Source organism: Melanotaenia boesemani, chromosome 19 (assembly GCF_017639745.1).
Source record: "Melanotaenia boesemani isolate fMelBoe1 chromosome 19, fMelBoe1.pri, whole genome shotgun sequence".
NCBI lineage: Eukaryota > Metazoa > Chordata > Actinopteri > Atheriniformes > Melanotaeniidae > Melanotaenia > Melanotaenia boesemani.
Window position 1 is genome coordinate 15,639,699 of NC_055700.1, and position 24,438 is coordinate 15,664,136.

The 24,438-nt window shown below is 38.4% G+C and overlaps 1 protein-coding gene across 1 annotated transcript; it reads left to right on the forward strand.

Annotated features, from left to right (window-relative positions):
* Positions 1-501: 501 nt before the first annotated feature.
* On the forward strand, positions 502-22,497 carry ssh1b (slingshot protein phosphatase 1b). Its single transcript, XM_041970757.1, has 15 exons — positions 502-906; positions 2,079-2,116; positions 10,529-10,629; positions 11,346-11,410; positions 11,962-12,083; positions 12,194-12,262; positions 12,658-12,723; positions 13,232-13,426; positions 13,746-13,839; positions 14,140-14,268; positions 14,868-14,914; positions 15,443-15,589; positions 16,229-16,429; positions 16,620-17,250; positions 17,398-22,497. The coding sequence occupies exons 1-15, from the start codon at positions 835-837 to the stop codon at positions 18,013-18,015; spliced, it is 2,595 nt and encodes an 864-aa protein (XP_041826691.1). The 5' UTR covers positions 502-834; the 3' UTR covers positions 18,016-22,497.
* Positions 22,498-24,438: the final 1,941 nt, after the last annotated feature.

The following is a 24,438-nucleotide window of genomic DNA, read 5'->3' on the forward strand; positions in this document are numbered from 1 at the left end:
AGTTTTTCAAGGAAATGTGAAGTTTTCATCTTGTGCTTTGAAAGAGAAAAATTTTGCCGTTGTCAACGCAATGTAAAATTGTAAGCATTTATTGAACAATGTAACTTGCTAAATGACCTAAGAATTCATTTTAAAAAATAAAGATGTCTGTTACAATTCAGTCTCTGAAAATGTGCATAGGTTTTGAAATGTGGGTTGAACAAAAGAAAACTAAATCGATGTATAATGGCAAGGGGGGTGTTGATGAAGAAATATATGTACTAAACTGTTTATACGATATAGAAGTTGGTCCAGAAACACTGTCAACATTCATCAAACGAGTAGAATTATAACAGAATAAAGAAAAGAAGAATAAACAAATAGAATGAAGAATAAATAGATTATAATTCCATCAACATTGTATGGGAGTTCCTAGTCTTCTGTCACCTTGACAACATTGGCCCAATGACAGCGCACACGCGAACTAGGCCAGCCAATCACAATCATCCGGCAAGACTGCGCGTCATTTCTGCCCTGCTTGCAACCTGCACCGTGTTTTGTTTGTCTGTCTGCGCACCAGAGATGAAATCGCCGGGACTGCTGGTTCGATACTAACAGGCAAACTCTCTCATTAATTTCCGCTCATGAAGACTCCAGTTACCGCAGAAGACGCACGGAGCAGAGCCCAGAGGCAGCACCGCCGGGGCTGCGGAGTCAGGTGTTGCTGGAGGAGAGTCTGACTAGGCATTTTCTACCCGGTGACAGAGACAATCACAGCGGCGCATCTTCCCGGATAGGTGCTCCTCCTCCCCTCCCTTCTCCACTGCTGACCTCCACGGCTGCAGACCACCGACCATGGCTCTGGTGACTCTGCAGCGCTCTCCCACCCCAAGTGCAGCATCCTCGTCCAACAGCAGTGCGGGGGAGGTGAGTGGAAAAGCCGGGGCTGGGTCTTTGTGTACGCGGTAAGAGGAAACGCCAAGGAACGCATGCAGGATCCAAATACAAACTGGGTGGTGTTTGCTATCTTGCAGAGAAGGATTAACTTCACTTCCATATCTTCGCGTGTTGTGAACTTAACAGGCTAATGTTACATTGTTCCAGCAGAGTTCATTCCTTTTTTTTTTTTTTTTTTTTTTTTGGCAACTGTGGCAGCGGATTTGTAAACAAAATCCTGCAGAGGGGGAGGGGGGGCTGTTGGGTTTAGCTGTGAAGACAAAGTGCTCATTTTGCTGCGTTGCATTCAGGTTGCTCTCCCTCCTTGTTACTGGGATTTCATTTGCAGTTATGCGGTCCAAGTTTTTGGAGACTATTGAGGAGAATGACTTACAGACTAATGTATACTGTGGCTTAGCAGTCCTCTGTCAAATGTTTATGAACTTCCAGAGATTTCAGGAAAAACGAAAAGCAGATTTGCATGATGAGATGGTGGGTTGTCACATGTCTTGTGAAAGACCAACTGGCCTTTTGCCAGAGTCTAAACCCAATCTGTATGCTGCAGCACACAGGAAACAGTCTGTTTGTTACATACTGTCTGTAGACATAGTGTTAGTCTTTTTCCCAGTGATATGAAACATAAAGTTAGAATTGGCATTGGCTGTCATCTCCAGACTAATGAGAACTAACACTGACTTTGTTGAGGTTTAGGTCCTACATTCCAGTGAAATCATAGCATCAGTGTTAGTGCTCCAGTTTCTCATTTTTGGAAACTGGATTAAGTGTTCTGAAGTAGACTGTCTGGACTGAGGTGAGACATTCCTCTTCTGAAGATGAGTGGGTCCTCCATATCGCTTTCAGCACAGTGGTTCATTATTGTGTAAGCAGGAACAAAGAGTTGGCGTGATGTTTGAATTATTGCAGTTTGAATGTGTCCTGAACATCCAGCCTCATCTCTTCAAACGATTTAGAGCAGGTTGGATAATAACACCGACCAGCAGATGGTGCTGGCATGCTTTACTCCTTCCTTCTCTTGAAGTGATGTTTTTCTCTGATAACATTAATGACTCAAACTCCTCATGAACAATTGTTCAGTTTTTTTAAGGTGTTCAACTATTACTGTCTAAGAAAATTACAGTCTTTGCTTTCTGTTTGTCTTCCAGGATTTCGGAAGTGACGATGACAGGAAAAATAATCAGAGGTAAGACGTATGTATTTGGAGAAAACAATATACAAAGGCCCTATACATACCTGGAATTGTCATGTGTGTAATCACAAGTTACAGCTCTATCTGTTCACACCTGAGGTTAAAATCCATATCTTGTGATCAGAGCTTAGTTATCTACCTACTCTATAAATAAATAAGCACATGAACTGTATCAGTCAGTCAGCAGAGCAACAAATATGATGAATAACATTTTAACTACCACATTTTAGATTTGTGCTGAGGAATTCTAAATTATTTGATCTATTTTTTTCCATTAACACTTGAGTAAGTTCAGTTATGTAACTGGTGCAGTTTCTGAGACGTAAAGAGCACAAAATAGCTGATTTGTGCTTGTTGTCAGCACACCTCTGCTGACTAGACATGCAAAATGAATCTTTTTAAAATATGCAGCTTTTAATGCTGAATCACACTAACCAAAAAAAGACTGAAAAACAGCAAATCATATGTTAACAATAAACAGCAGCTGTCCATCCTGTTTTGCATCCAAGGGCTGTGTGCACTTTATATTGTGCAACAACACAAATCTCCCTCCTTGCTCCAGTGTTTCATGTTAAGTTCTGTCATACATCAAAACTGCTGAGGGATGTATTACAAAGCAAGTTCAAAACACTCAGGAGTTTTGAGTTTTGTTTTTTTTTTTGTGTGTGTGTGTGTGTCTATATGGTGGATTGACTAAACCTACAAATCCCCTCAGAAATTAAGAGTAATACAACAAAAGCTGGGCAATGCTGCTCATGTTTGTAACGTAATATCAAATCAGGAAAGACAATAGCCAGTATCATGTGCATATTGTTTGCCAAACTAGACTACAAACAGCTGGTGAGTTACATTTTTTTAATCATTGCCAGATCAGATATGATTTGAAATAGGCTATAAACTCTCCTGTGCATTTCCATCCACCCTTTCACATCTAAATGCACCTTAAAAATGTCAATAAAAATCTGAAAAAGATTAAGTTCATATAAAGAGGTGTTAGTTGAAGCTTCTGCACAATATAGCCCATTCACCTGACAGTTTATTCATAGGAAGATCAGGTCTACCAGCTCCCTACAGAATGACCCTACTCTTATATTTGAATCTAGGGATGGTCTGCTTCATGAGTTGATATTCATTGGTAATAGTGACCAAAGTCTTCAAGCTGTGTTTATCAAATAAGACAGCTTTCTTGCTCTGAAAATTTTAAGCAAGTCTTTATGTGCTTTTAGCGAGGAATAGTTTCTATCTGGCAACTCTACCTGGAAACTCTGCTTGGTGGAATCCTGAGCTGATGGTTTTAGGAAAAGTTTTCCAATTTTCACAAAGTAGCTCTGGATATAATTCACACCACTAGATCTTTGGTTTCCTGTATTACTGAGTTCCTTCCTCCATAATATCTCTGTTTTGCTAAGCAGCCAGATCTAGGAAATCTGTTGGTCCTTCTGATTGTGTTCCATTTTAAAATGATGGAGGCTGCTGTAATTATGTCTTAGTAATGATATCTTATAAATTCAATTAGGCACAGATAAACTTCCGTCAAGTTATAGAAAGACCTTCAGGATCACTGACAGAAATGGGACACAGTGGAGCTCAGAAAAATCTTGTGACAGTCAGGTAGAAATGTACTTCAGACATCCGGTCTGATTAAAAGTTTTTTATTACAATGAGCAGTTGCTCAGCAGCAAAGGAGAAACTCAAGGTTTGGCAACAGGAAAACTATCCTCACATTTCTTAAGGTGAACTTACTCATTGGCCGATTTTAAACTATTTTAAAGCATGTGTAGTCAAATACAGAGGTCCAGTAAATCTTTTCATCAGGTATATTCTATAATGTGCTATATTCAGTAATGGCATTGCATATTTCTTACTGTAATTGTGTCAACATTTCAACCTCCTAACCTTGACTATGATGTCTTTACTAAATTTAAGGATTACAAAAAGGAAAATCAAACCATTAAGGCCACCAAAGGTTGCCTACTGACCTAACATAAAAATCTCAGTGTTATTTTCATTTAGAAGACAACAAAATATCCTCTGATTTGAATTTATCTCAAGCAGTTCAGTAATTTCTGCAACGGACAAAAAAATAAGCAGGTCAGAGAGAAATTTTTTCATGTAATAAATAGATTCTATCATGAATGCAGCATGTTTAATTTTCTCTTAACTCCACATTAAATTTCCACTATATACCTGCGAATATGTGTTAGTTGGTTGTGTTTCTTCCAAATGCTAGTGCACAATTAGATATAATGATTCTATTATTAAACAAAGTTTCAGACATCAGGATGGTGAACGTCAAACAGCATGTTGATTGTTTTTTTCCATGAACAGAATTTATCTGATTTTGTCCTTGCAATCGCATTTTTGTTGTTTTTTTTTATCTAGAATTATTTGCATGCAGGGCATTAGACTGTCAATCAATTTGCCTTCATTATTAAGCACTTTTTTTAAGAGGTGATGAGCTGGTTGTCCTGTTCTCACTCCTGTAGATTCAACACTGCGAGTCAGTGTGTCGGATTAATGGCAGCATCCGTTTGGCAGTGTATTCTCATCGTTGACTCACTGTTGTCAAGGAGATGAAAGAGGTTATTTAATGTGACAAGAGTAAAAATAATAAGGTTCTTGTACTCAGTTACATAACATAGAGTACATAAACATTTGTCCCGCTCAGTCACAAAGCTCTTCTTTGACCAACTCGACGTCATAAAATAATGGCAAGAGTCAGCAAAGCTTTGGCACAGACTCTGTCTTTGTTCTGATTGTGTATGTGAGTTTGCCACAGCTGAAACGGCCGTGTCATGCTTTGTGATCCATTGGTGTGGAATCTTGATTTAGGATTCTGTATGTCAAACATGAGCCTGCTGCCAAGTAGCATTCCCACCGCCTGCACGAATGCATGAATGATGGCATTGTTGCGGAGTGTCGCATAGGGAGAGCTGATTGCTGAATCACGTGCTGTGAAGAGGAGAACTGGAGCTGATTCTGAGCAGACCAAGCACTTCAGACGTGCAAGCTTCAAGGATTGAGGTGGACTGAAAGCTGTGGGAGGAAAAGACAGACCGAGACTAGACAAGTTGAACCAAAATAGGCTGCGTTCAGAGAAAATGCAGCTGGAAAAGTTGGACCTGAGGGTGTTAGCAAGAAGGGCCTTTTTGGATGACGGTTTACTCTGAGCTGTAAATACTAAAATCAGCAGGATGCATCTAGTTGTGAAACTTCACATTGAGCCATGTTGGCCATGCTGCCTCACTTTGTGGAGAAAGCTGCTTTGACTCAGACGGAGCTCTTTCGCATGTAAGTTCTCAGAGCAGACCCTCTTAAAGAACTTTTAAGATTTAGAGAAACTGAATGTAGTTGAGGTACGGGATGTGGAAATGTGTTATTAATTTAATTTCCCATCTTATGTGTTTTAATCTCAGATTTGAAAGCATGCATACAGTCAGCTGCATCTTAACGCTTGAGCTTTGGCAACAAATGAATGATGATTTTCCTCATGATTGAGCGTAACACTAACAAAAATAATTATATTATTAAATAGTGGGTTTCTATTCCGGCTGTGCATCTTCACTGGTGTCACAATTTGATGATTATGATTCAATTCAATTCAACGATGCATCACAATGTGTTGCATCAATTTTCTTTATTACTGCATATTGCAACTTTCTTCAATGAATCCAAACAATCCAGTTATTATGAACTCCCTGTTTATAATGATTTCAGAAATCAGTCTGAATGTCCTGATATTGACAACCATCATAAACATGTAAACAATGATGTTGTTTTCATCTTCATTATTAAACTTTATTCTTCCATTGCCGGGAAAAATCAAGAAACATCCTTACTATACTGTGACGTTCTGGTTAAGCAGCCTTCTAGTGGGGAAATTTTTTGCTGTGAACCAGTGTGTTTTGTCCCTTCAGTCGTTCCGTAGTCAGTTTAGACAGAATATAGACGTTAAGAAGTTTTTCATGGTCTTCTTTATGGCCAGAAAACATTTTTCTTTGAGTATTCTAGTCAATTTGTAAGTGAATACAGATAATATTGTTAACGTTTGTTGATGGACAAAGCTATTTTATTCCCTTTATTTCGTTCGCTAGCCTGCCAACTGTATTTTCCAAATAAGTTAGCCTTAAACTAACTTATTGGTTTGTATACATTTTAATGTGCAACATTACATGATTTCACTGAGGGAATGAATGTATTTCCAGTGAGGTACTGATGTACTTTTCTTTCTTGCATTGGACTTTGATATTTGAATTTGGATACTTTGAATTTGATATTTTATATATCATATTAATATATAATGTATATTATTACATATTATTATATATTATTTGCTATTATATGAATTTTCTTTTTTATGATAATGGTACTGCTAAGTCACACTATCCTTTGTGTGTTTCTATTGAATAAGGACTTAAAGGAGGAATTATTCTGTGTGAGAAGACACACCAAAGCTTTTCTTCAGCAACCCTCATATTAAAGTTTTAATTCAGAAGCGTTTCATTCAATACAGGGTGGAGTAGGTGTGGTGTAACGAGTGATCTATGAAAGGTCAGCACTCCCGGTCAAATGAAGCGTGCTATCATCCTGCTACAAAATGTGGAGCTAGTAAACATGCTGGATCAGGATTCTTCTGATTTGGAAGAAAACCTTCTTTATGTTTATATTTTTGGACAAGAAGTTAGACTGGCTTCTACAGGGATTGAAATACTGCATGCATGTGCAAGTAAAATTGGAGTGGTGCACCTAATTTTTCACTGCACGTTGACCTGTGCAAGTAAGGAAAAAGCTGGTAACTTGCAGTGTTGCCAACTTAGTGACTCTACTATACTTCTAGCAACTCCTTATTTTTATTTATTTTGTTAAATGAGTAATTAGCGACTTTATCTGTCAGTTTCTCCCAGCTGCAGCATATATTCACCTCTGCACCTAGACTGAAAATGAAACCTGCATACATGAAGCTGTCGCTGGCTGATCCGTCCTGGCTTACTGTCAAATACTGATGTCTATTAATGTAGGGGGATGGCCACCCCCTGACTTCTATGTTAGATTCTATGTTATTGCACTCACACTAACAAGTGCAGTTAACTCAAGAAAAACAATCTCACCAATCTTCCCTTTACCTGAATCTGCTGTGCCCATTGTCATTTTTCTATTCTATGTAAATATCCTGAGGCAGGACTTGTCTACTGGTTTTTATTTAATTAAATTTTTTAGAAAACAAAATAATAATAAAGATAAATAATAAAATAACAGTCCACACTGCAAATGTTTAAATTATTAGGGTCCGAGCCATACAAAGTATGGCAGGGCCCTATTGTTCCTGAAATGTTTATTCTTCTAAGCGTTTCGACCCCAAATTTGACCCCCTAAACCCCCATGAAAAGTTGTGAAACTCGGCACACACGTGTAACACCCCGAGTCGAGCAAAAAAGTCAATCTAACACCTGTTGCCATGGCAACGGGGTGCCCGCCATCTTGGCGTGTTCGGCCATTTTTTTTCCATTTTTTGCACTTTACACACATCGTATTTGAACGAACTAGTCTGAGGGGCTTCGTGCGATTGACTCCAAACTTGGTGGGAAGCTTGCTGACAAGTTGGGGACCAAACGCTATTCAAATCTTTCTAATAGGAGAAAGCCTGTTACCGTGGCAACCGATGGAAAACGCCTTCTCGCCATGAAACACGGTTTGCTTATATCTCCACAGGAATAAATGGGAACTGCACCAAACTTGACAGGATTCATACTTGTTGGGTCCTTAACGCATTACACCACCTGTTGTCATGGCAACATCGGGTGGCGGGGTCCAGGCAGTTCGGACCCGATGGATGCCGCTTGCGGCTTTAATTAGGGTCCGAGCCATACAAAGTATGGCAAGGCCCTATTGTTCCTGAAATGTTTATTTTTCTCGTTCTAAGCACATCGACGCCAAATTTGACCCCCTAAACGCCCATGAAAAGTTGTGAAACTTGGCACACACGTCAAGCCCGGCGAAAATTTCGATATTCTAAGGTCCGCATACACTTCAATTAGAAAGTGGCTCAACAGCGCCACCTAGACACCCCAAAAATACCCCAGTCAATGGGGTCCAAAAAGTGTACTTCGACGTAGGAAGACGAAACTCGGCACACACGTGTAACACCCCGAGTCAAGCAAAAAAGTCAATCTAACACCTGTTGCCATGACAACGGGGTGCCCGCCATCTTGGCGTGTGCGGCCATTTTTTTCCCATTTTTTGCACTTTACACACATCGTATTTGAACGAACTAGTCTGAGGAGATTCGTGCGACTGACTCCAAACTTGGTGGGAAGCTTCCTGACAAGTTGGGGACCAAAAATTATTCAAATCTTTCTAATAGCAGGAAACGTGTTACCGTGGCAACCGACGGAAAAACGCCTTCTCGCCATGAAACACGGTTTGCTCATATCTCCATAGAAATACGTGGGATCTGCACCAAACTTGACAGTATTCATACTTGTGACACCCAAAGTCCAGCAAAGAAGTCAATCAAACACCTGTTGCCATGGCAACGAGGTGCCCACCATCTTGGATTTCACTGCCATTTGAACGAACTAGTCTGAGGGGATTCGTGCGACTGACTCCAAACTTGGTGGGAAGCTTCCTGACAAGTTGGGGACCAAACGCTATTCAAATCTTTCTAATAGCAGAAAGCGTGTTACCGTGGCAACTGACGTAAAATGACCTCGCCATGAAACACGGTTTGCTCATATCTCCATGGAAATAGATGGGATCTGCACCAAACTTGACAGGATTCATACTTGTGACAACCCAAGTCCAGCATTGATGTCAATCGAACACCTGTTGCCATGGCAACGCACTGCCTGCCATCTTGGATTTCACTCCCATTTTAACGAACTAGTCTGAGGGGATTAGTGCGACTGACTCCAAACTTGGTGGGAAGCTTCCTGACAAGTTGGGGACCAAACGCTCCTCAAATCTTTCTAATAGGAAAAAGCGTGTAACCGTGGCAACCGACGGAAAAATGCCTTCTCGCCATGAAACACGGTTTGCTTATATCTCCATAGGAATACGTGGGATCTGCACCAAACTTGACAGGATTCATACAGGTTGGGTCCTTAACGCATTACACCACCTGTTGTCATGGCAACATCGGGTGGCGGGGTCCAGGCAGCTCGGACCCGATGGATGCCGCTTGCGGCTTTAATTATTATTATTATTGTTATTATTATTATACTGCCTGGCCAAAAAAGAACAAAAGTCACCACCTGGATTTAACCAAGCAAATAGGTACGAGCCTCCTATCGGATAATTACTGCATGGGTGATTATCTTTCAGCTGGAAACAAATTATTTAAGCCCAACTGATGCAATGAGTAGCAACCATGTAAAAAAAAATGTCCCGTGGTCGTGGAAGAGAGTTCAATCTGTTTAGGAAGGGTCAAAATATTGGCATGCATCAAGCAGAGGAAACATGTAAGGACATTACAGAAACTGTTAAAGTTGGGGTTAAAACCTCATATTAAAGAAAACTGGTTGGAAAAAAATCCTGAATGATGGTGATCAGTGATCACTTAAATGTTTGGTGAAATCAAATCGAAGAAAAAACAGCTCAGGGCTATGTTTAATATCAAAAAAGAGAACATTTCCACATGCACAATGTAAAGTGATCTCAAGGGATTGGGACTGAACAGCTGTGTAGCCATAAGAAAACCACTAATCAGTAAGTTTAGCCAGAGAAAAAGGCTTCAGTTTGCTAGGGAGCATAAAGATTGGACACTAGAGCAATGGAAGAAGGTCATGTGGTCTGATGAGTCTGAGAATGACCCTGTTCCAAAGTGATGGTAGCATCAGGGTAAGTAAAAAAGGCAGATGAAGTGATGCAGCCATCATGCCTAGTGCCTACTGTACAAGCCTGTGGGGGCAGTGCTATGATCTGGGGTTGCTGCAGTTAGTCATGTCTAAGTTCTGCAACGTTATAAGCCCAAAGAATGAGGTCAGCTAATACCTGAATATACTGAATGAGCAGGTTATTCCATCTTCTTTGATGGCATGGCTATATTCCAAGACAATAATGCCAGGATTCATCAGGCTCAAATTGTGAAACAGTGGTTTAGGGAGTATGAGACATCATTTTTCACACATGGATAGACCAGCACAGAGTCCAGATCTGAACCCCATTGAGATTCTTTGCATTACGAAACTGGATGGTAAATTCTCAATCCCTTCTGAAATGAAAAAGGTAACCAACATCATTACTGACTTGGTGAAGATGGTTGTTTACCTTGCTTTCTGTTTGGATTTTAGAGGTCGGAATAAAGCAAAAAAAAAAAAAATGTTGAACTAATAAATCGAACGTACTCTTGTCAAGACCTCAGTATCACTGAGCTTTTTCTTTTTCTTTTGCATTTTTTCTTCTTTCTAGCCTCAGTGAGAGCTTCTTCATGGTTAAAGGAGCTGCACTCTTCCTCCAGCAGGGCGGCAATGCACAAGAACCAAAAACTCCAACTCACCACAAACACGCAGGTAGGAACAGACACAAACACACAAAAAGCTTTGTTTCTCACTCTTTAGCTCCCGTTCTCTAGGCAGATGAGGTTCAGACAAAAGCTAGATTGTTTTTGCTGCAGCTTTTCTCTCTGTGGGTTTGTCTGGATTTATTGTGAACTGTGTGCGGAACCATTTCTTTGTTTGGTCTGGAAATCCTTTTAGTCATCTAAGACAGATTGTTCAAAGGATTTAAAGAAATGTGTGCAAACTGTGTGAGTATGAGGTTAGAAAATATGTTTTAGAACTAAAATTACATAATAAATACTCCGTTGACAACGGTGAATGAGACAGAGGAAGTTGCAGATTTGCATTTAAGTTTTTTATCCAACTACCTATAATAATACTGAGGACATTAACTAGCTCTGTCAGGATGCATCTATTGTGCTAATTTTTTTTGCCATTGCTGAATTAAAGTACTTTATTATTATTTATTATTGTAGTGGAAAATATACGGTCTGATTGAAATACATTTTTGTCAGATTTTTTACTTTCACCTACAATAATGTGTCCTCTTTGAGTCTGAAACCATTTGAGAACAAAGACAGAGAAAGTCACGAGTTGATTTAGTTACTGGACTTTGGTTCAGTTGTCAGTTTATAAACAACTTGTTGATTTAAAAAGCTAATCTATATCAGGTTCACTGCACATTTATTATGTCAGTCATCTGAGCAGTGTAATTGGTTCACTTCCAGGTGACTTACCTCAGCACCTGCAGGTCATGTTTAAGATTCTCCGGACTGAAGATCGCATCAAGCTGGTCAGTATAAAGATGCTCTGATCTGCTCATTATTGTACACTTTCTCATCATTTATGCTATTAATTTACCGCCTAATTAATAATTGTCCTTTTTTTCTGAAAGTCACAACATAAACCTAGTAATGGTTTGATAAAACATATACTGCAGTCTTTTGCTGCAAAGCCACTTTCAAGTTATTCAACTGTCCTTTTACATTTGAGTTGAACTAAAATTAGTCTTGATAGGAATGTGTTGATTCTCATATTTATTGGGTTATTTCATGTGTTTTGTGGCTTGTTAATTCGCCTTTACTGTCCAGTCTAACTGGAAGGTCGTTTTTATGTTTATCTGTCGACAATAAAGTTTCACTGTGTTCACTTTACCTGACATCTGTGCTGAAACACATTTGATTTAATGCCTAAAACACCAGGTTTTAGGCATCAAATCAGAAGGCAGGAGTGGTTCAAGAAGCAGAATGTGGCCACATTTTGTGTTTTCATGCAGCAAAACACACAATACGTTCATGGTATTAGTGCAATTAAAATTTTTTTTTAACTCTTTTTGTTTCACAGGCTGTGCGGTTAGAGAGTGTACGGTCAGATCGAGTACGTTACATGGTTGTCATCTATACCAACGGCCACCAAGATACAGAAGAAAATATTGTTTTAGGAATGGACTTTACAGACAAGGACAGGTATAATCTTTCTGTAAACATGCATTCCTTCTATTTTTAATCAATTTATGTGATTTGTTTAAAAAAACAATAATAATAGAATTTATTTATTTATTTATTTTTATCTCTAGTAAAAACTGTTCTATTGGGATGGTGCTGCCACTGTGGAGTGACACCAACATACATTTGGATGGTGATGGGTAAGTTTCAGTTAGTCCCAACATAAAACATTGTGACAATCAAAACTAAAATCAATAAGTTGATTATATCAAGCACAAACACTTTAAAGAATCCTTCTGTGTGATAGAGGAGCCTCAAATGTTTCTCATAATAAGCTACTCTTTATTGTAGGCTTTACTGCCCCCAAGTGGCAGAGAACTGAATTACACTCATATTTCTCTGCGGGAGGGCAGTTCTTGCTGACCTGTTAACATTGTCTCTGTATGTCAGAGGAATGTTCCACTGTTTAGCGCACTGAATAGTCCCATCACTGAGCCTCATCCAGTGCTTGTTTATATCCCCCTCAATGCTCTTTACCTCTATCTCAGCCTAAACTGATCCCCTATCTCCTCTTCTTCCTCATCTTCTTCACCAGAGGCTTCAGTGTGAACACAGCAGGGCGGTCACATGTCTTCAAGCCTGTATCTGTGCAGGCCATGTGGTGAGTAAGTTCTTTGAGTTTATAATGAGTAGTAATACACTGTTTGTGAGAGACAAATTTTTATCATCCTCATGGATTCATTTTCACTAAAAAGATGGACATCAATCCAGTGTCCTTGTTGCTAAAATTAGTCATTTTCCCTGATACTCGTGTACATCATGTATTTTGTTAGTGTCGCAGCAGCTGGGCAAATTTTATTCATTCTTGTCCCGTTAACCTCATAGAATTACAGCTGAACTGGGAACAGTTCACAGCACACAAACACATGAATAGACCTTGTGTTAATGTGTCATCTCTCTAAGAGTACATTTTGCAAGATCATTTACTCCTTCATTCTCAGTTAACATACATTGAGAATTTAAAAGAAAAAGCACTCATGTGCCACCTACTGGTCATTTATCAGAGTTACCACACAGTTTGTTTTTTTCCCCCCCAGAGCAGGTTTTTTTCCCCCACTCTGCTTTATCACATTGCACATTGACAATAGTACAAACATGTATTCCTGCAGGTCTGCCCTGCAGGTCCTCCATAAAGCATGTGAGGTATCGCGCCGCTTCAACTACTTCCCAGGGGGCATTGCTCTTACATGGATGGCCTTCTATGAGAGCTGCATCACCTCAGAGCAAAGCTTCATCAATGAGTGGAATGCTATGACCGATCTGGAGACCACCCGGTCTGATTCTCCCACCATGTTTGTCGACCGGTGAGACCCCACAAGGCTCCTACTGAAGTGTGACATATTAGCATTACTTTTGGGTGTTATTGTACTTCCAGCTTGTGTAATAATCTTATTTTGGGAAATGATTTGAGCAAGTACTTTCAATCTGATTTCAAACTTTATCTCATGTGACCAAACAGACCAGCTGGGTTATGACATGCTCGGGTTGCCTATGTTATGGATGAGGATAGGAGATTTTGAAGCTTCTGCTGCCCATTTTGTCATCATTAACGGAAACTTAATTCACTGTTGAGATGTTTTTAATTCAGCAAGTTTCACGGATGTACTGGCTCACTTTTTGCAGGCCAACAGAGCGCGAAAGAACCGAGTGCGTCATTAAAGCCAAACTTCGCAACATCATGATGTTTCAAGATCTGGAGAACATCACCTCAAAGGAGGTCAGTCCATCAACAGCTGAACAGCTTGTGGAGCTTTTAGTTTTATCACAATTTTATATAAAGATTCAGATATTTTTTATGGTTCAGATATATATAGTAATAGTTTTCTTGAACAGAAATGCATTTTAAAAACCTTCACTGCTTTTGAGTCGTGTTTATGAACACATTTATTGCATTTTGCATAGATTAACAAAAAGAATGAGAAGCTCAGAACAAAACTACATCTATTTCACTTGTAAGAGGTGCCTGCTTAAGCCTCATTTTAGAAAAACTGAAATTATAATAATTATTCTTCCTCAGATCCGAAACGAGCTGGAGCAGCACATGAGCTGTAACCTTAAAGAATACAAGGAGTTCATAGACAATGAGATGCTTTTAATCCTGGGACAAATGGATAAGGCCACACTTATCTTTGACCATGTTTATTTGGTGAGTCACTTTTTTTCTTTGCTGTTTTGTTCTCTGCTACCTTTATGATCAATCAAAAATTCTTTTTTTGTTTGTTTGTTTGTTTGTTTGTTTTAAGATATATTCAGTTTCTCTCAGGCCATTTACTGTGAATTTACAGATTGATCAAAATTTCTAAATGTTAAGTTACAGTAAAATAATTATTAATTTACTTTTGAACTTGGATATGCTGAAATAAATTTTCAGCATATCTGCTGCCTGAATGTTTTTGTGTTTTGTTTTTTGTTTTTTTTTGTTGTTGTTTTTTGTCTGATACTTATGTTTTGTTTTGTTTTTGTTTTTTTCCTCCACACTTGTTTTGGTTTACTGGTATGTGCCATGATCCAGTTTTCCAGATGCTCTTCCCAAATAGCAAGAAGATATATTTTAGGCTCATAGGAGGTTTTAAATTGGACTTATATGAGTGAACTGTTATGTTTTATTATGTGATGGAGTAGTGACCAGGGTTTATCCTGCATCTTTCTTAATACCAGCATGGACTGATTAAGGCATTAAAATGGCTACAAAATGAACTAATGGATTTTTCTAAGGACGTTTTTGTGTTTTTTTTTCCACTCTAGGGCTCTGAGTGGAATGCTTCCAATCTTGAAGAACTACGTGACTGCGGGTGAGCTCTTCTCACTATTAACAGACAATAAATATTGGGTAAATCCAAAATATTTCATAGTGTTACAGTATTGATTAAATATAGCATGTGTGCATTATTTGTTTTGGATAGATACACCTTGATGCACTGATCTGTCCCCCCTTGGATTAGAAAAATTATGTTGGTACAAAATTTAAAGCAACTGATGTCTTTAATACTGGATGCAAAATTTAGCTTAAAATTTTTTCATACTTTGTGATCTTTGGTGCTCAAATAACGCATGTCAAATGAATCCAAGTCCTGACAAAAAGGCAATGTTGGGTTACATACAAATTCTAAAGCAGCACTGTATTGAGCAAATCCAATAACATATTTCAATTTTACAGTTTAGTCTTTGGCAGGCAGAGCATAAAATACCTGTTCAAAACATAGGCACATGTCTCTGCATGGCTTTCAGGGTGTAATGCAATCAGTACAACAGCAAATGAGACTAATTTCACATTATGTAACAGTTAAAGAAAGCAGTTGCCTTATTTCTTTTTGTTGCAGGGTCAGTTACATTCTGAATGTTACCAGAGAGATCGACAACTTCTTCCCAGGGATGTTTTCCTATCACAATGTCCGTGTGTACGATGAGGAGGCAACTGACCTGCTCGCCCACTGGAACGACACCTACAACTTCATTGTCAAAGCCAAGTATGACTGCGTGTGAAAGCAAATCACTGCTCTTGTGCTTTTGGGTTGCATAAGACAGGATAAAAAAGAAAAATTAACATTAGTTTTATTTCAGGTTGATATTTAAGAAGTGTTTGATTTGGGTGTTGAACAGCAGAGCTGTGCTGCAGCAAATGCTTTTAACAAAGGGAGTTGACTCACATCATCCTGCATCTTCCCAAAATACTAAGACCGTAATCACACAAGATAATTTGGTGAATACAAAGTATTTAGCAAAAAGAAAATATTTTTTTCTTTCTGTTCCTCCCCTTCATCTTGCTTGCTTAGGTTGTTCAGGCTTGGGATGATGCAGGACCCATGGTACAGTTAAAATGAAAGATCTGTGCAGTTAAACATCAGAAGCTGCTATAATGTATTGTTTAAAAATTAGCTGTAGGAATCTATATTTGGAGAAGCGTAGCTCTCACCACTGAGTCTGAAAGATATAACGGATGCAGCATATTCTGTGGAAGAATTCAGAAAACTGTGTCCAATACATATACTCAGTCATTTATCTTTTCCTTAAATGATTGTAAAACAAAACAAAACCTCTGTATGGCATAGTTTATCTTTCATTGTTTTAAATGGTTCTCTGTTACACTTTTTTAATTTGTCTAACAGGAATAATAATTCCAAGTGCCTGGTGCACTGTAAGATGGGGGTGAGCCGGTCTGCCTCTACAGTTATTGCCTATGCAATGAAGGAGTATGGCTGGCCCCTGGAGAAAGCCTACAACTTTGTCAAACAGAAGCGGAGTATAGCTCAACCAAACGCTGGTTTCATGAGACAACTGGCAGAATATGAAGGAATCCTGGATGCCAGGTAGGCGAGTCTACTGTTATGATCAGGTTTCTCACCTAAGTGATTTTGTAATTGTTCTTTGGTTCAGGTGATGTCAAAGCTGCTCTTTATAAAACTTGTTTTAACAAACAATGATTGTACTTTGTGAAACTTTTTGTGCATTTCTCAGTTTTTTTTCCCACACACACCAAGGTGTTTTTTGTACCCACAGTAAACAGCGTCACAACAAGCTGTGGAGGCCTGGCACTGATGACGAGGGATCAGATGAAGCATCTGGTCACTGCACTGGTGGAGAAGAGACACCAGTATCCAGAGAGGATGAAGCCTGGGGAGGCTGTGGGGCTTCTCCCTGCAGGGGTCTGGAAATGGAACCGCTAGACTCCCTTAACTATAACTATTACTTCAGACGTTTGTCAGACTCTGCACTCGACAGTGAGCCCTCCACTCCAGTGCGGGGACCCCCTCTGCTAGGAATGGAGAGGGTTTTCATTGAGATTGAAGATGTGGAGAGAGATGCTCTATTGGAGGATGAGGGTTTCCCCATGGCCCACCTAACCCTACCTGGTGAGGGCACAGCAGCTCAAACCTGTGGGCGCCTTGATCCCATGGAGGACATGAGACTGAGGCTGGAGTTCAGTACTTTGGAGGAAGAGGATGAAGAGGAGGCCAAGAAAGAAGAAGCTGAGATGGCAGCCTTGGCACAAACGCCTGGAAATTCAGATGGAAGGAAGGAAGGTGATGAAGCTGAAAGGAGTGAGGAGAGCCGGTTGGGTTTAGCGAACCTGAACACCAACAACAGCAACCGCTTAGCTGCCAAGCGTAGCTGCCCTGCAGCGTTTGACGTGAGTTAAGAAAATATAACTTGGTAAAATCACATATTTAAAGCTGTTTTTCATGTCAGAGTTAAATATTATGCAATAAACTGAATTTTAATGATCCTGTATACCACTGACCATACACTTTATCTGTTCCATTTTTGGTCTGTTTAGGACAGTACTAGTACAGGGAACCCTTTAAAAGTGAAGCCCTCCTATCAGTCATGTAAAGACTGCATGCGTCTACCGCAAGGACGGCGCTGCGACCGTCCAGCAGGAGGCCGTTCCCATCGCCTTAACCCCTCCCGCCACTGCACTGTTCCCTCCATTTGCATAGATCCACCAGGGACACATTTTTCCTCCACCTCAGTTCTTCAGTCTTTGCCAACTTCTGCAGTCGTCCCACCTAACCTAGTCCAGCCCTGCACTCATCTCTACCACTGTGCCACCTGCACCCTTGGTGACATATCTGCCCCTCAGACCAATCACCAGAAACCTTTCTCACCCATGAACTGTGAGGATACAGAGGACATGTACATACTGCAGGGTGGAGACATTCGGGAAGAGATGTTAAGACGTAGTGCTGAGTCCATCAACATTACTGATGCTGAGGGGTTAAAACTGCAACATGGCGATAGAGTGGAACTCCAGCAGCAGACTCTGGTCCAGCTACAAATGCCAGGACTTGGGATACAATTTGGTCTTGAGTTGATGCGACAGAGAGCAGAGCAGCTTGAGAAGCTGCCCAGCATGACCATGGAGGGCCAGCTTCCGGTGGGGCCCCTGCCTTGATACAGCAACTCCTGCATCGACTTGATGGAAGAGGTGGCTTACCACTGCCTCAACCACTATGATGGCTGTGAAACATACAATATCCACTTCTCCAGTGTCATATCAGACATAATGAGGCGTGCTGACTTCTGTAACATCCAAGCCTCATAGCTTTATTTTCTAAGGCTACGACAGCTCTCTGCACATTTACAGAGTTCTTGCCATGCACATCTGGAATTTAGATCTAGGTGGAGCTGCTTGTTTTTTAACCATGCGTTTAAAAGCCTGGATGCTCTTTAACTGCTCCTCAAATATAACAGAGGCACGCTTCCCCACATCCCAGTGGGAATGCAGTCTTATCTTCAACAGACAGGTTTGGCAAGGCAGTGGTTTGCTGAATCTTATGTTGTTTTTGTCTGATTCCACAGAGTGCTCCACTTAGCACATTAATGTTGATTAAAAGTTAAAAAAAAACTGAAATGATATGCTCTCGTCAGTTTGCTGTATGTTTTCAGTTCAACTCAACAACTCCATCCACTATATTCTCACATTACCAGCCGCTTCACTCCTTTTTTTTGCATCAGCACGGGGCATTTGATGTTAAATAATAATTATTTATATATACAGTTAATATAACTAAAAAAAAAAGGACATTGCCATATGTGACAGTTTTTATGTCTCTTTGTAAGAGTCATACCTCAGACCACAAGCATTTCAGACTGTTTTGGTCAAAGACTGTTTTGTTCTCTGTGCTAAGTGGTTGGTTCAACCTGAACTCTATTAAAGCTAATGTAATCATGTACTTACTAGAACTCAGTTTAGCTCATGCATGAGTGTTGTATTACAAAACACATTCAACATGTGTCGAAGCTATCAATAATTTGCACCTTTTTATTTTATATATATATAATATATTAAATATTTGGCATACTAAAGGTTTTAGCATTTGATTATTGGCTTAGATTAAATTTGTAATAACAAAACATGCAGCAATTCATCAGAAGGATTTCAATATTTTTTGCTTTTCTTGCACCTGAAAGAATGATGGATGAAAGGAATATTGGAAGATGCTACAATAATCATACATAAGCATGTAAACTTAACCCACAGTGAAATAATTTGCAAAGCGACCAAAGCCATAACGTGCTGTTTGTACCCGTTCTGCATTTGGGTAGTTGTTTATATCAAAGGCTTCTGTGATCAACATAACTCAGCCATTTAGTTTTTCTTAACTTTTTGTAAAACAAAACAAAACAAAAAAAAACCCTCTAAGGCATTTTCCCTTATATTTGCAAATGTTTAAAAATGTAAATATAGATTTAGCTTCTAAGCACAACTCTAGTATTTATTTACTTGGTGCACAGATGTGTTCAATACATACATCTAATAAACATTTAATTTTAATTATTTAGAGCACACTAACCCATAAATTGAGAGACAATAAAATGTCTACACCACATTTTAAAGAAGTGATTAAATTATTTGCTTCCAGCCACCAGTAGAATCGATCTTTGTATACCATGGTTTATTTGATTTATTTGATTCAATAACCACCAGATGGATAAGAGTCAACAGCTGTAAAATCTGTTGATAACAATTGTGAAACAAAAGACAACTTAGAAAAAAAATGTTGGAAAATATTAGTTTGCAAGCCTTGATTTCCTTAATATTAAATATCTAAAAGCAACAACTGCTGGTTATCTACACAGCTGGTTTTAAAATCCATATAATCATTCATACATTTTATTTAATTTTATTTATACATTTGAATATGTTTGCATGTCCCAATTGCCTGAGGCATATTTTTAAACAAGTTATTACCAGGTTGCTGTGCCACAAGGTGTTACTCTGCAGGTTTTTTTCTGTTTGGCTGATAATGTATTCTTTTATGGCACGCTGGGTGTGCTTAAATGTCATTGATTGATGCCTGTTTGCAAGCAGGAAAAGCACAAGAAAGTTTATATTACTGTGTTTTGTGCACTTCAGGTGAAAAAGAAAACTGTGCAAAGAATGAATGCAAATCTTAATGATAGTGTTTCTATATTTTTGTCAATTTAGTTTTTCATCCTTTAGTTTAGTAGAAAATGTTACATTGTGTGTCTCTTCAGTTCCTTTATATGAGAGTGCAGCAGGATTACTCTAGAAATTAGATTAAAAATATTTGGTTTTCCATAAAAGCTTTCGTCTGTTTGAACATTGCATAACACATAACAAAGCTGCTGATACTACACACATTCAGAGATTTAGGACTAAAATAAATTGAAATTAAAAAAATGTCGGAGTTGCAAAACTGTTAATGACTGAAATGTTAAACAATGGGGAAACAATATTCTTCAACTTTTCAGAAGTTGGATAAAAAAGATTGACATCACTTTTTGGTCTGTGCTGAAATTAACCTGTAATTACCAAGCAGTTAGCTTAGCATAAAGACTGGAAACACTGTCACTTCTACAGTTCATGAACATGTTATTTCATTTCTTTAATGGAGCTATGTGCAAGATTTAGTAACATGCATATTGATATTCACTTGCCACTAGAAGTCACTAAAACCTTTTCCCTTTTCCTTTTTGGACACTGAAGAAAGATATATAACATATTTATGAACTATAGAAGTCTATAGCATACTAGTAAACTGTCTTTATGCTAGGCTAAGCTAACAGGCTAATGATTATAGCTTTACCTTTGCCTGTGCTAAAATGAGACTATAATCACCACCCAGTTAGCTTAGCCTAGAATAAAAAATAAATAAATAAAGGGGTGGGCACCTTTACTTCTTCAGTTCATAAACTGAGCTTATTTATTGAAAGAAGCAATGTGTGATATTTAGTGATATCTACTGGCAAAGTTTCAGATTGGAACACATTGAACGACCCTTGCCACCCCAAAACAGTGACTCCTTTTTATACTTAGCATAGCTAACTAGCCAAATACTGTTTGTAACTTCATTTTCTGTTGGCAAGAGAGCAAGTATGAATGTCTCAGTTTCACTAAAGAGGCTGCAATATTATAAGACACACATTTTTTTTTTCTTTTTCTCTCTTTCTTTTTCTGTTTGAGCATTAATGCCACAAAGTCTGCCTGAGGATTTACAGGTATGAGTTGAATAAGTACTTTCACCTAGGAGAGTGGAGTGCATGTACAATTTGGTGTCAGTACAGTATTTATTTATTTTAGTTGATTCATGCGTTTTGTCATTTTATAAATTGCTTCTTATTATTTCTTTTATTTTCCTTTGATAAGTTAGTTGAGTTTAGGTAAATAGCATGTTACAAAAAACTCAATTTATCAACTGCATATTCCCCAGGCAAGAAACCCACCTCAAGCATATGCCCGAAAATATGTAGACATCTTACAATGTTACAGCCTTTGTTGTTAAACTAATAAATCTTGCGTTGTAGACAAATTAGGCAATTAATCATTTTAAGTTAAGATTGTATCAAACAACTCCTTAATTTGATCCTTACCTGAGATGTAAAATCCTTGTTTCTCTGGACCGCCACACTACATTTGGTTGTTTGCTTCGTGATTTGAATTTGCTTTGTATTTAAGTGCCTTAACTTTGGCCGTTGCTCTATTGTAAAGCATAACAGCCTTTGCAGAGCTTCTGTGAGTGTGTTGGTGGTCTGGCTTTTTGTACTTTTCTTACCCTCCTAGTAATAATGCTTTTTGCTATGTTTAACGTGGCACATAATACAGTATATTGTATGCAAACACACATAGCTCATCCACCACAGCCTCCTCTCCCTCATACACATATACTTGATGGACTTCCGTTTATTAATAGCATATAATAATACTGTATTTGTTTGATATTGTTGAGACTTGTGGTACATTATATTGGTTCCAAAACTGATAGAAGAACCTTATTTGCTGGAATGAGAACTGTTACTTGCATCAGAATATGAAACAGGATGCATTTGTCTTTTGACATTTACCAGTCTGTACATATCTTTCCTCTATGGTACAATTTGCTATTTGAGTACATCAGCTTGCAGACGTGGTCAATATGAAGAAAAATATTGATAATGCTACAGTGTATTGAGAAGCTTTCATAAGTTTTTGTGTTCAAATTAAAGCAAAATGACTTTAGTTAAATTCTACTTTGGGCAAATATTTCAGGCCCCTTTAAAAATGGCTGAAAGTTTTTTAGTTCATAAGTCCCAGGCAGGTAGCAGACAGCAACAAGACAATCGTAGTTAAGAAAGCTTTCAGGACATTAAGCATAATATAATTTAAAAGGGTCTGATATTTACTGAATGTACTTAACGGAGCACAAGTCTACTCTGAAGCATGTGAGGTTGTGATGAATGGAAAATGAAGAAAATATAAAACCTTCCTGGGAGTATTTTTGTTGTTTTTTTAATGATTTTATTTTTACTTTTCTGTACTGTACTGTACAATGCCAATGTTCATGTGTATGCACTTTTCTTTTTTTTTTACATTTTGTTAAAATGGTGTCCAGTCTAATGTTCATCATGCAAATAAACAATTTCTTCCGCATAATAAGTTCATTTTTGGATGCATCAACATAGATAGCTCAGCAAATTTTCACATTTGGGGCTAAAAGAAGCTGATGACTGAAACTTTAGTATTTAATTGTACTAAATATTGCTTATTTAGACACATTTTGGTCAGTGCAATCTCCCTAACAAATATTGAAAAATGTGTTTATAATAGGGAAGCTACATCAATCTATTCATTCATCCATTTTCTAAACCAGCTTAACTTCAGTAAGGGGAAAAACTATTTGAATCTGAAGTTGATGCACATTGGTGACTTGACTTGCTCTCTTGGTCAAAAAAGACTGCACACAGAAAGCGCTCTTATTGAATTAGTCAAATTAAGTCAGTCTGACATAACAGAGCAGGTGACTTCTGAAGTCGATGTCTCTCAGACAGAGCAAAGTCCCGCAGGACAACGGGCAGGCAGAGCCTCAGCTTCAGTAAGTAACTTCCTGTTCTATCTTGTTGTTTCTCAGGTTTTTACAGACTGAAATGTCAGTGAAACCTCTTATTGTGAAAGATATAGTGACAGAAAATGAAATATTAATCTGTCACTTTTCTTAACAGAACAGTTTATCATTGGAGGTGTGAAGTAGTGTTGTGCATGCATTTATATTGAGTAAATATGTGGTTACGTTCTCTGAAATACGTTTTTGAAGCTGGATAAATAGCTTCATACAAGTTTCTTCTCCACATTAATCCACTGTGCCACCTCAGGGTTACAGCACATTATCTTTTTATGGTTGTAAATCCTCCCTCGTTTGCCACTATGTAAATTCTACAGTCCACCTAGATAACTAGATGATCTGAATATCGCCCTGATCAACGGTTAACATTTCAGCTAACAGTAGAACGTTAATGCTACAACAGAAAAGTACACTTTGCTGGAGCATAAAGCCCTATCTTATGACAGAACTAATAGTTTGGGTACTCTATGTCACAAGTCTCCTATAAACTGTTTGCTTACTATTGGAAGCATGACAGGAACATAAATGGGAACTGGACAGAGAGAGAGAGTGAGGGGATTTCACAAGCCAATGCCACAGATACCCCCCACCACTGCCAGTATAACACATCCATCTCAAAATAACACTTTAGATGCATTAAAGCTGCAGGCACATGCATCTGTCGCATCGTTGGACTGTTGTTGACCACACACCAGAAAACCAGAGCTGCTGTTAAACAATGTTGGCTGATTCCAAGACTACAGGCCATAACATGAGAAGAAATGAGGCAGTGTACCAACATGAGAACTCCTCTGTACTGACAATGCCATTTCCTTCAGCTAATAATTACTTCTAAATTACTGTTTCAGTTGCTTGGCCAATATTTTCAGTACATGGTGTTCAGCTGCTGCTGATTAAATAAGTGAATATACAGCTCCTCTGTGTTCAGATTGTATTAACATTTAATCAGTTTAAATTGGTAAAGTTACTTTACAGACTTTCCACATGCTGTAATTTAACTGAAGTGACCCCTGTGGGAACTATAACCACAATTTATGAATCAGCTGGCACCAGATTTCAACAGGAACAATTTTATTTATGCTAGTATTTTCTTAAGTAGACAGAAATTAAAACGTCTCATTGCTCTCTGTGTTTGAAATGTTTGAAGGAGAGGAGAAAGATTTACATATTCAGTACAAAAAGGTTCAATCATTTTTCTCTTTAAAGAAGTCTTTATTACTGTCACAATCATCATTAATATGGAAGAAGAACTGTCATCTCTAAGATGTTTTCCAAAGCCACTTTTTTCAGTCACTATGACAAAGCAAGCAAGACAATACTATTAAAAAACTAAACTATACAATAATTAAACATTTTTAAGGAAAAGATTAACATAGGGGATAAGAATTTACTAACTGGAAAGGTTTAAGTCCCCATAAGAGTTTTTATTTGACATTTTGCTCTTTATGTCATCTATACAGCAGCATCCGGCTCAC

What these genes read in the sequence shown, in the direction of transcription:
- ssh1b (XM_041970757.1), top strand. Translation starts at nt 835, where the DNA reads ATGGCTCTGGTGACTCTGCAGCGCTCTCCCACCCCAAGTGCAGCATCC. An exon ending in CCCACCATGTTTGTCGACCG is followed by an intron (nt 13,427 to 13,745) that starts GTGAGACCCCAC and finishes CACTTTTTGCAG; the next exon opens with GCCAACAGAGCGCGAAAGAA. An exon ending in GCTGCCCTGCAGCGTTTGAC is followed by an intron (nt 17,251 to 17,397) that starts GTGAGTTAAGAA and finishes TGGTCTGTTTAG; the next exon opens with GACAGTACTAGTACAGGGAA.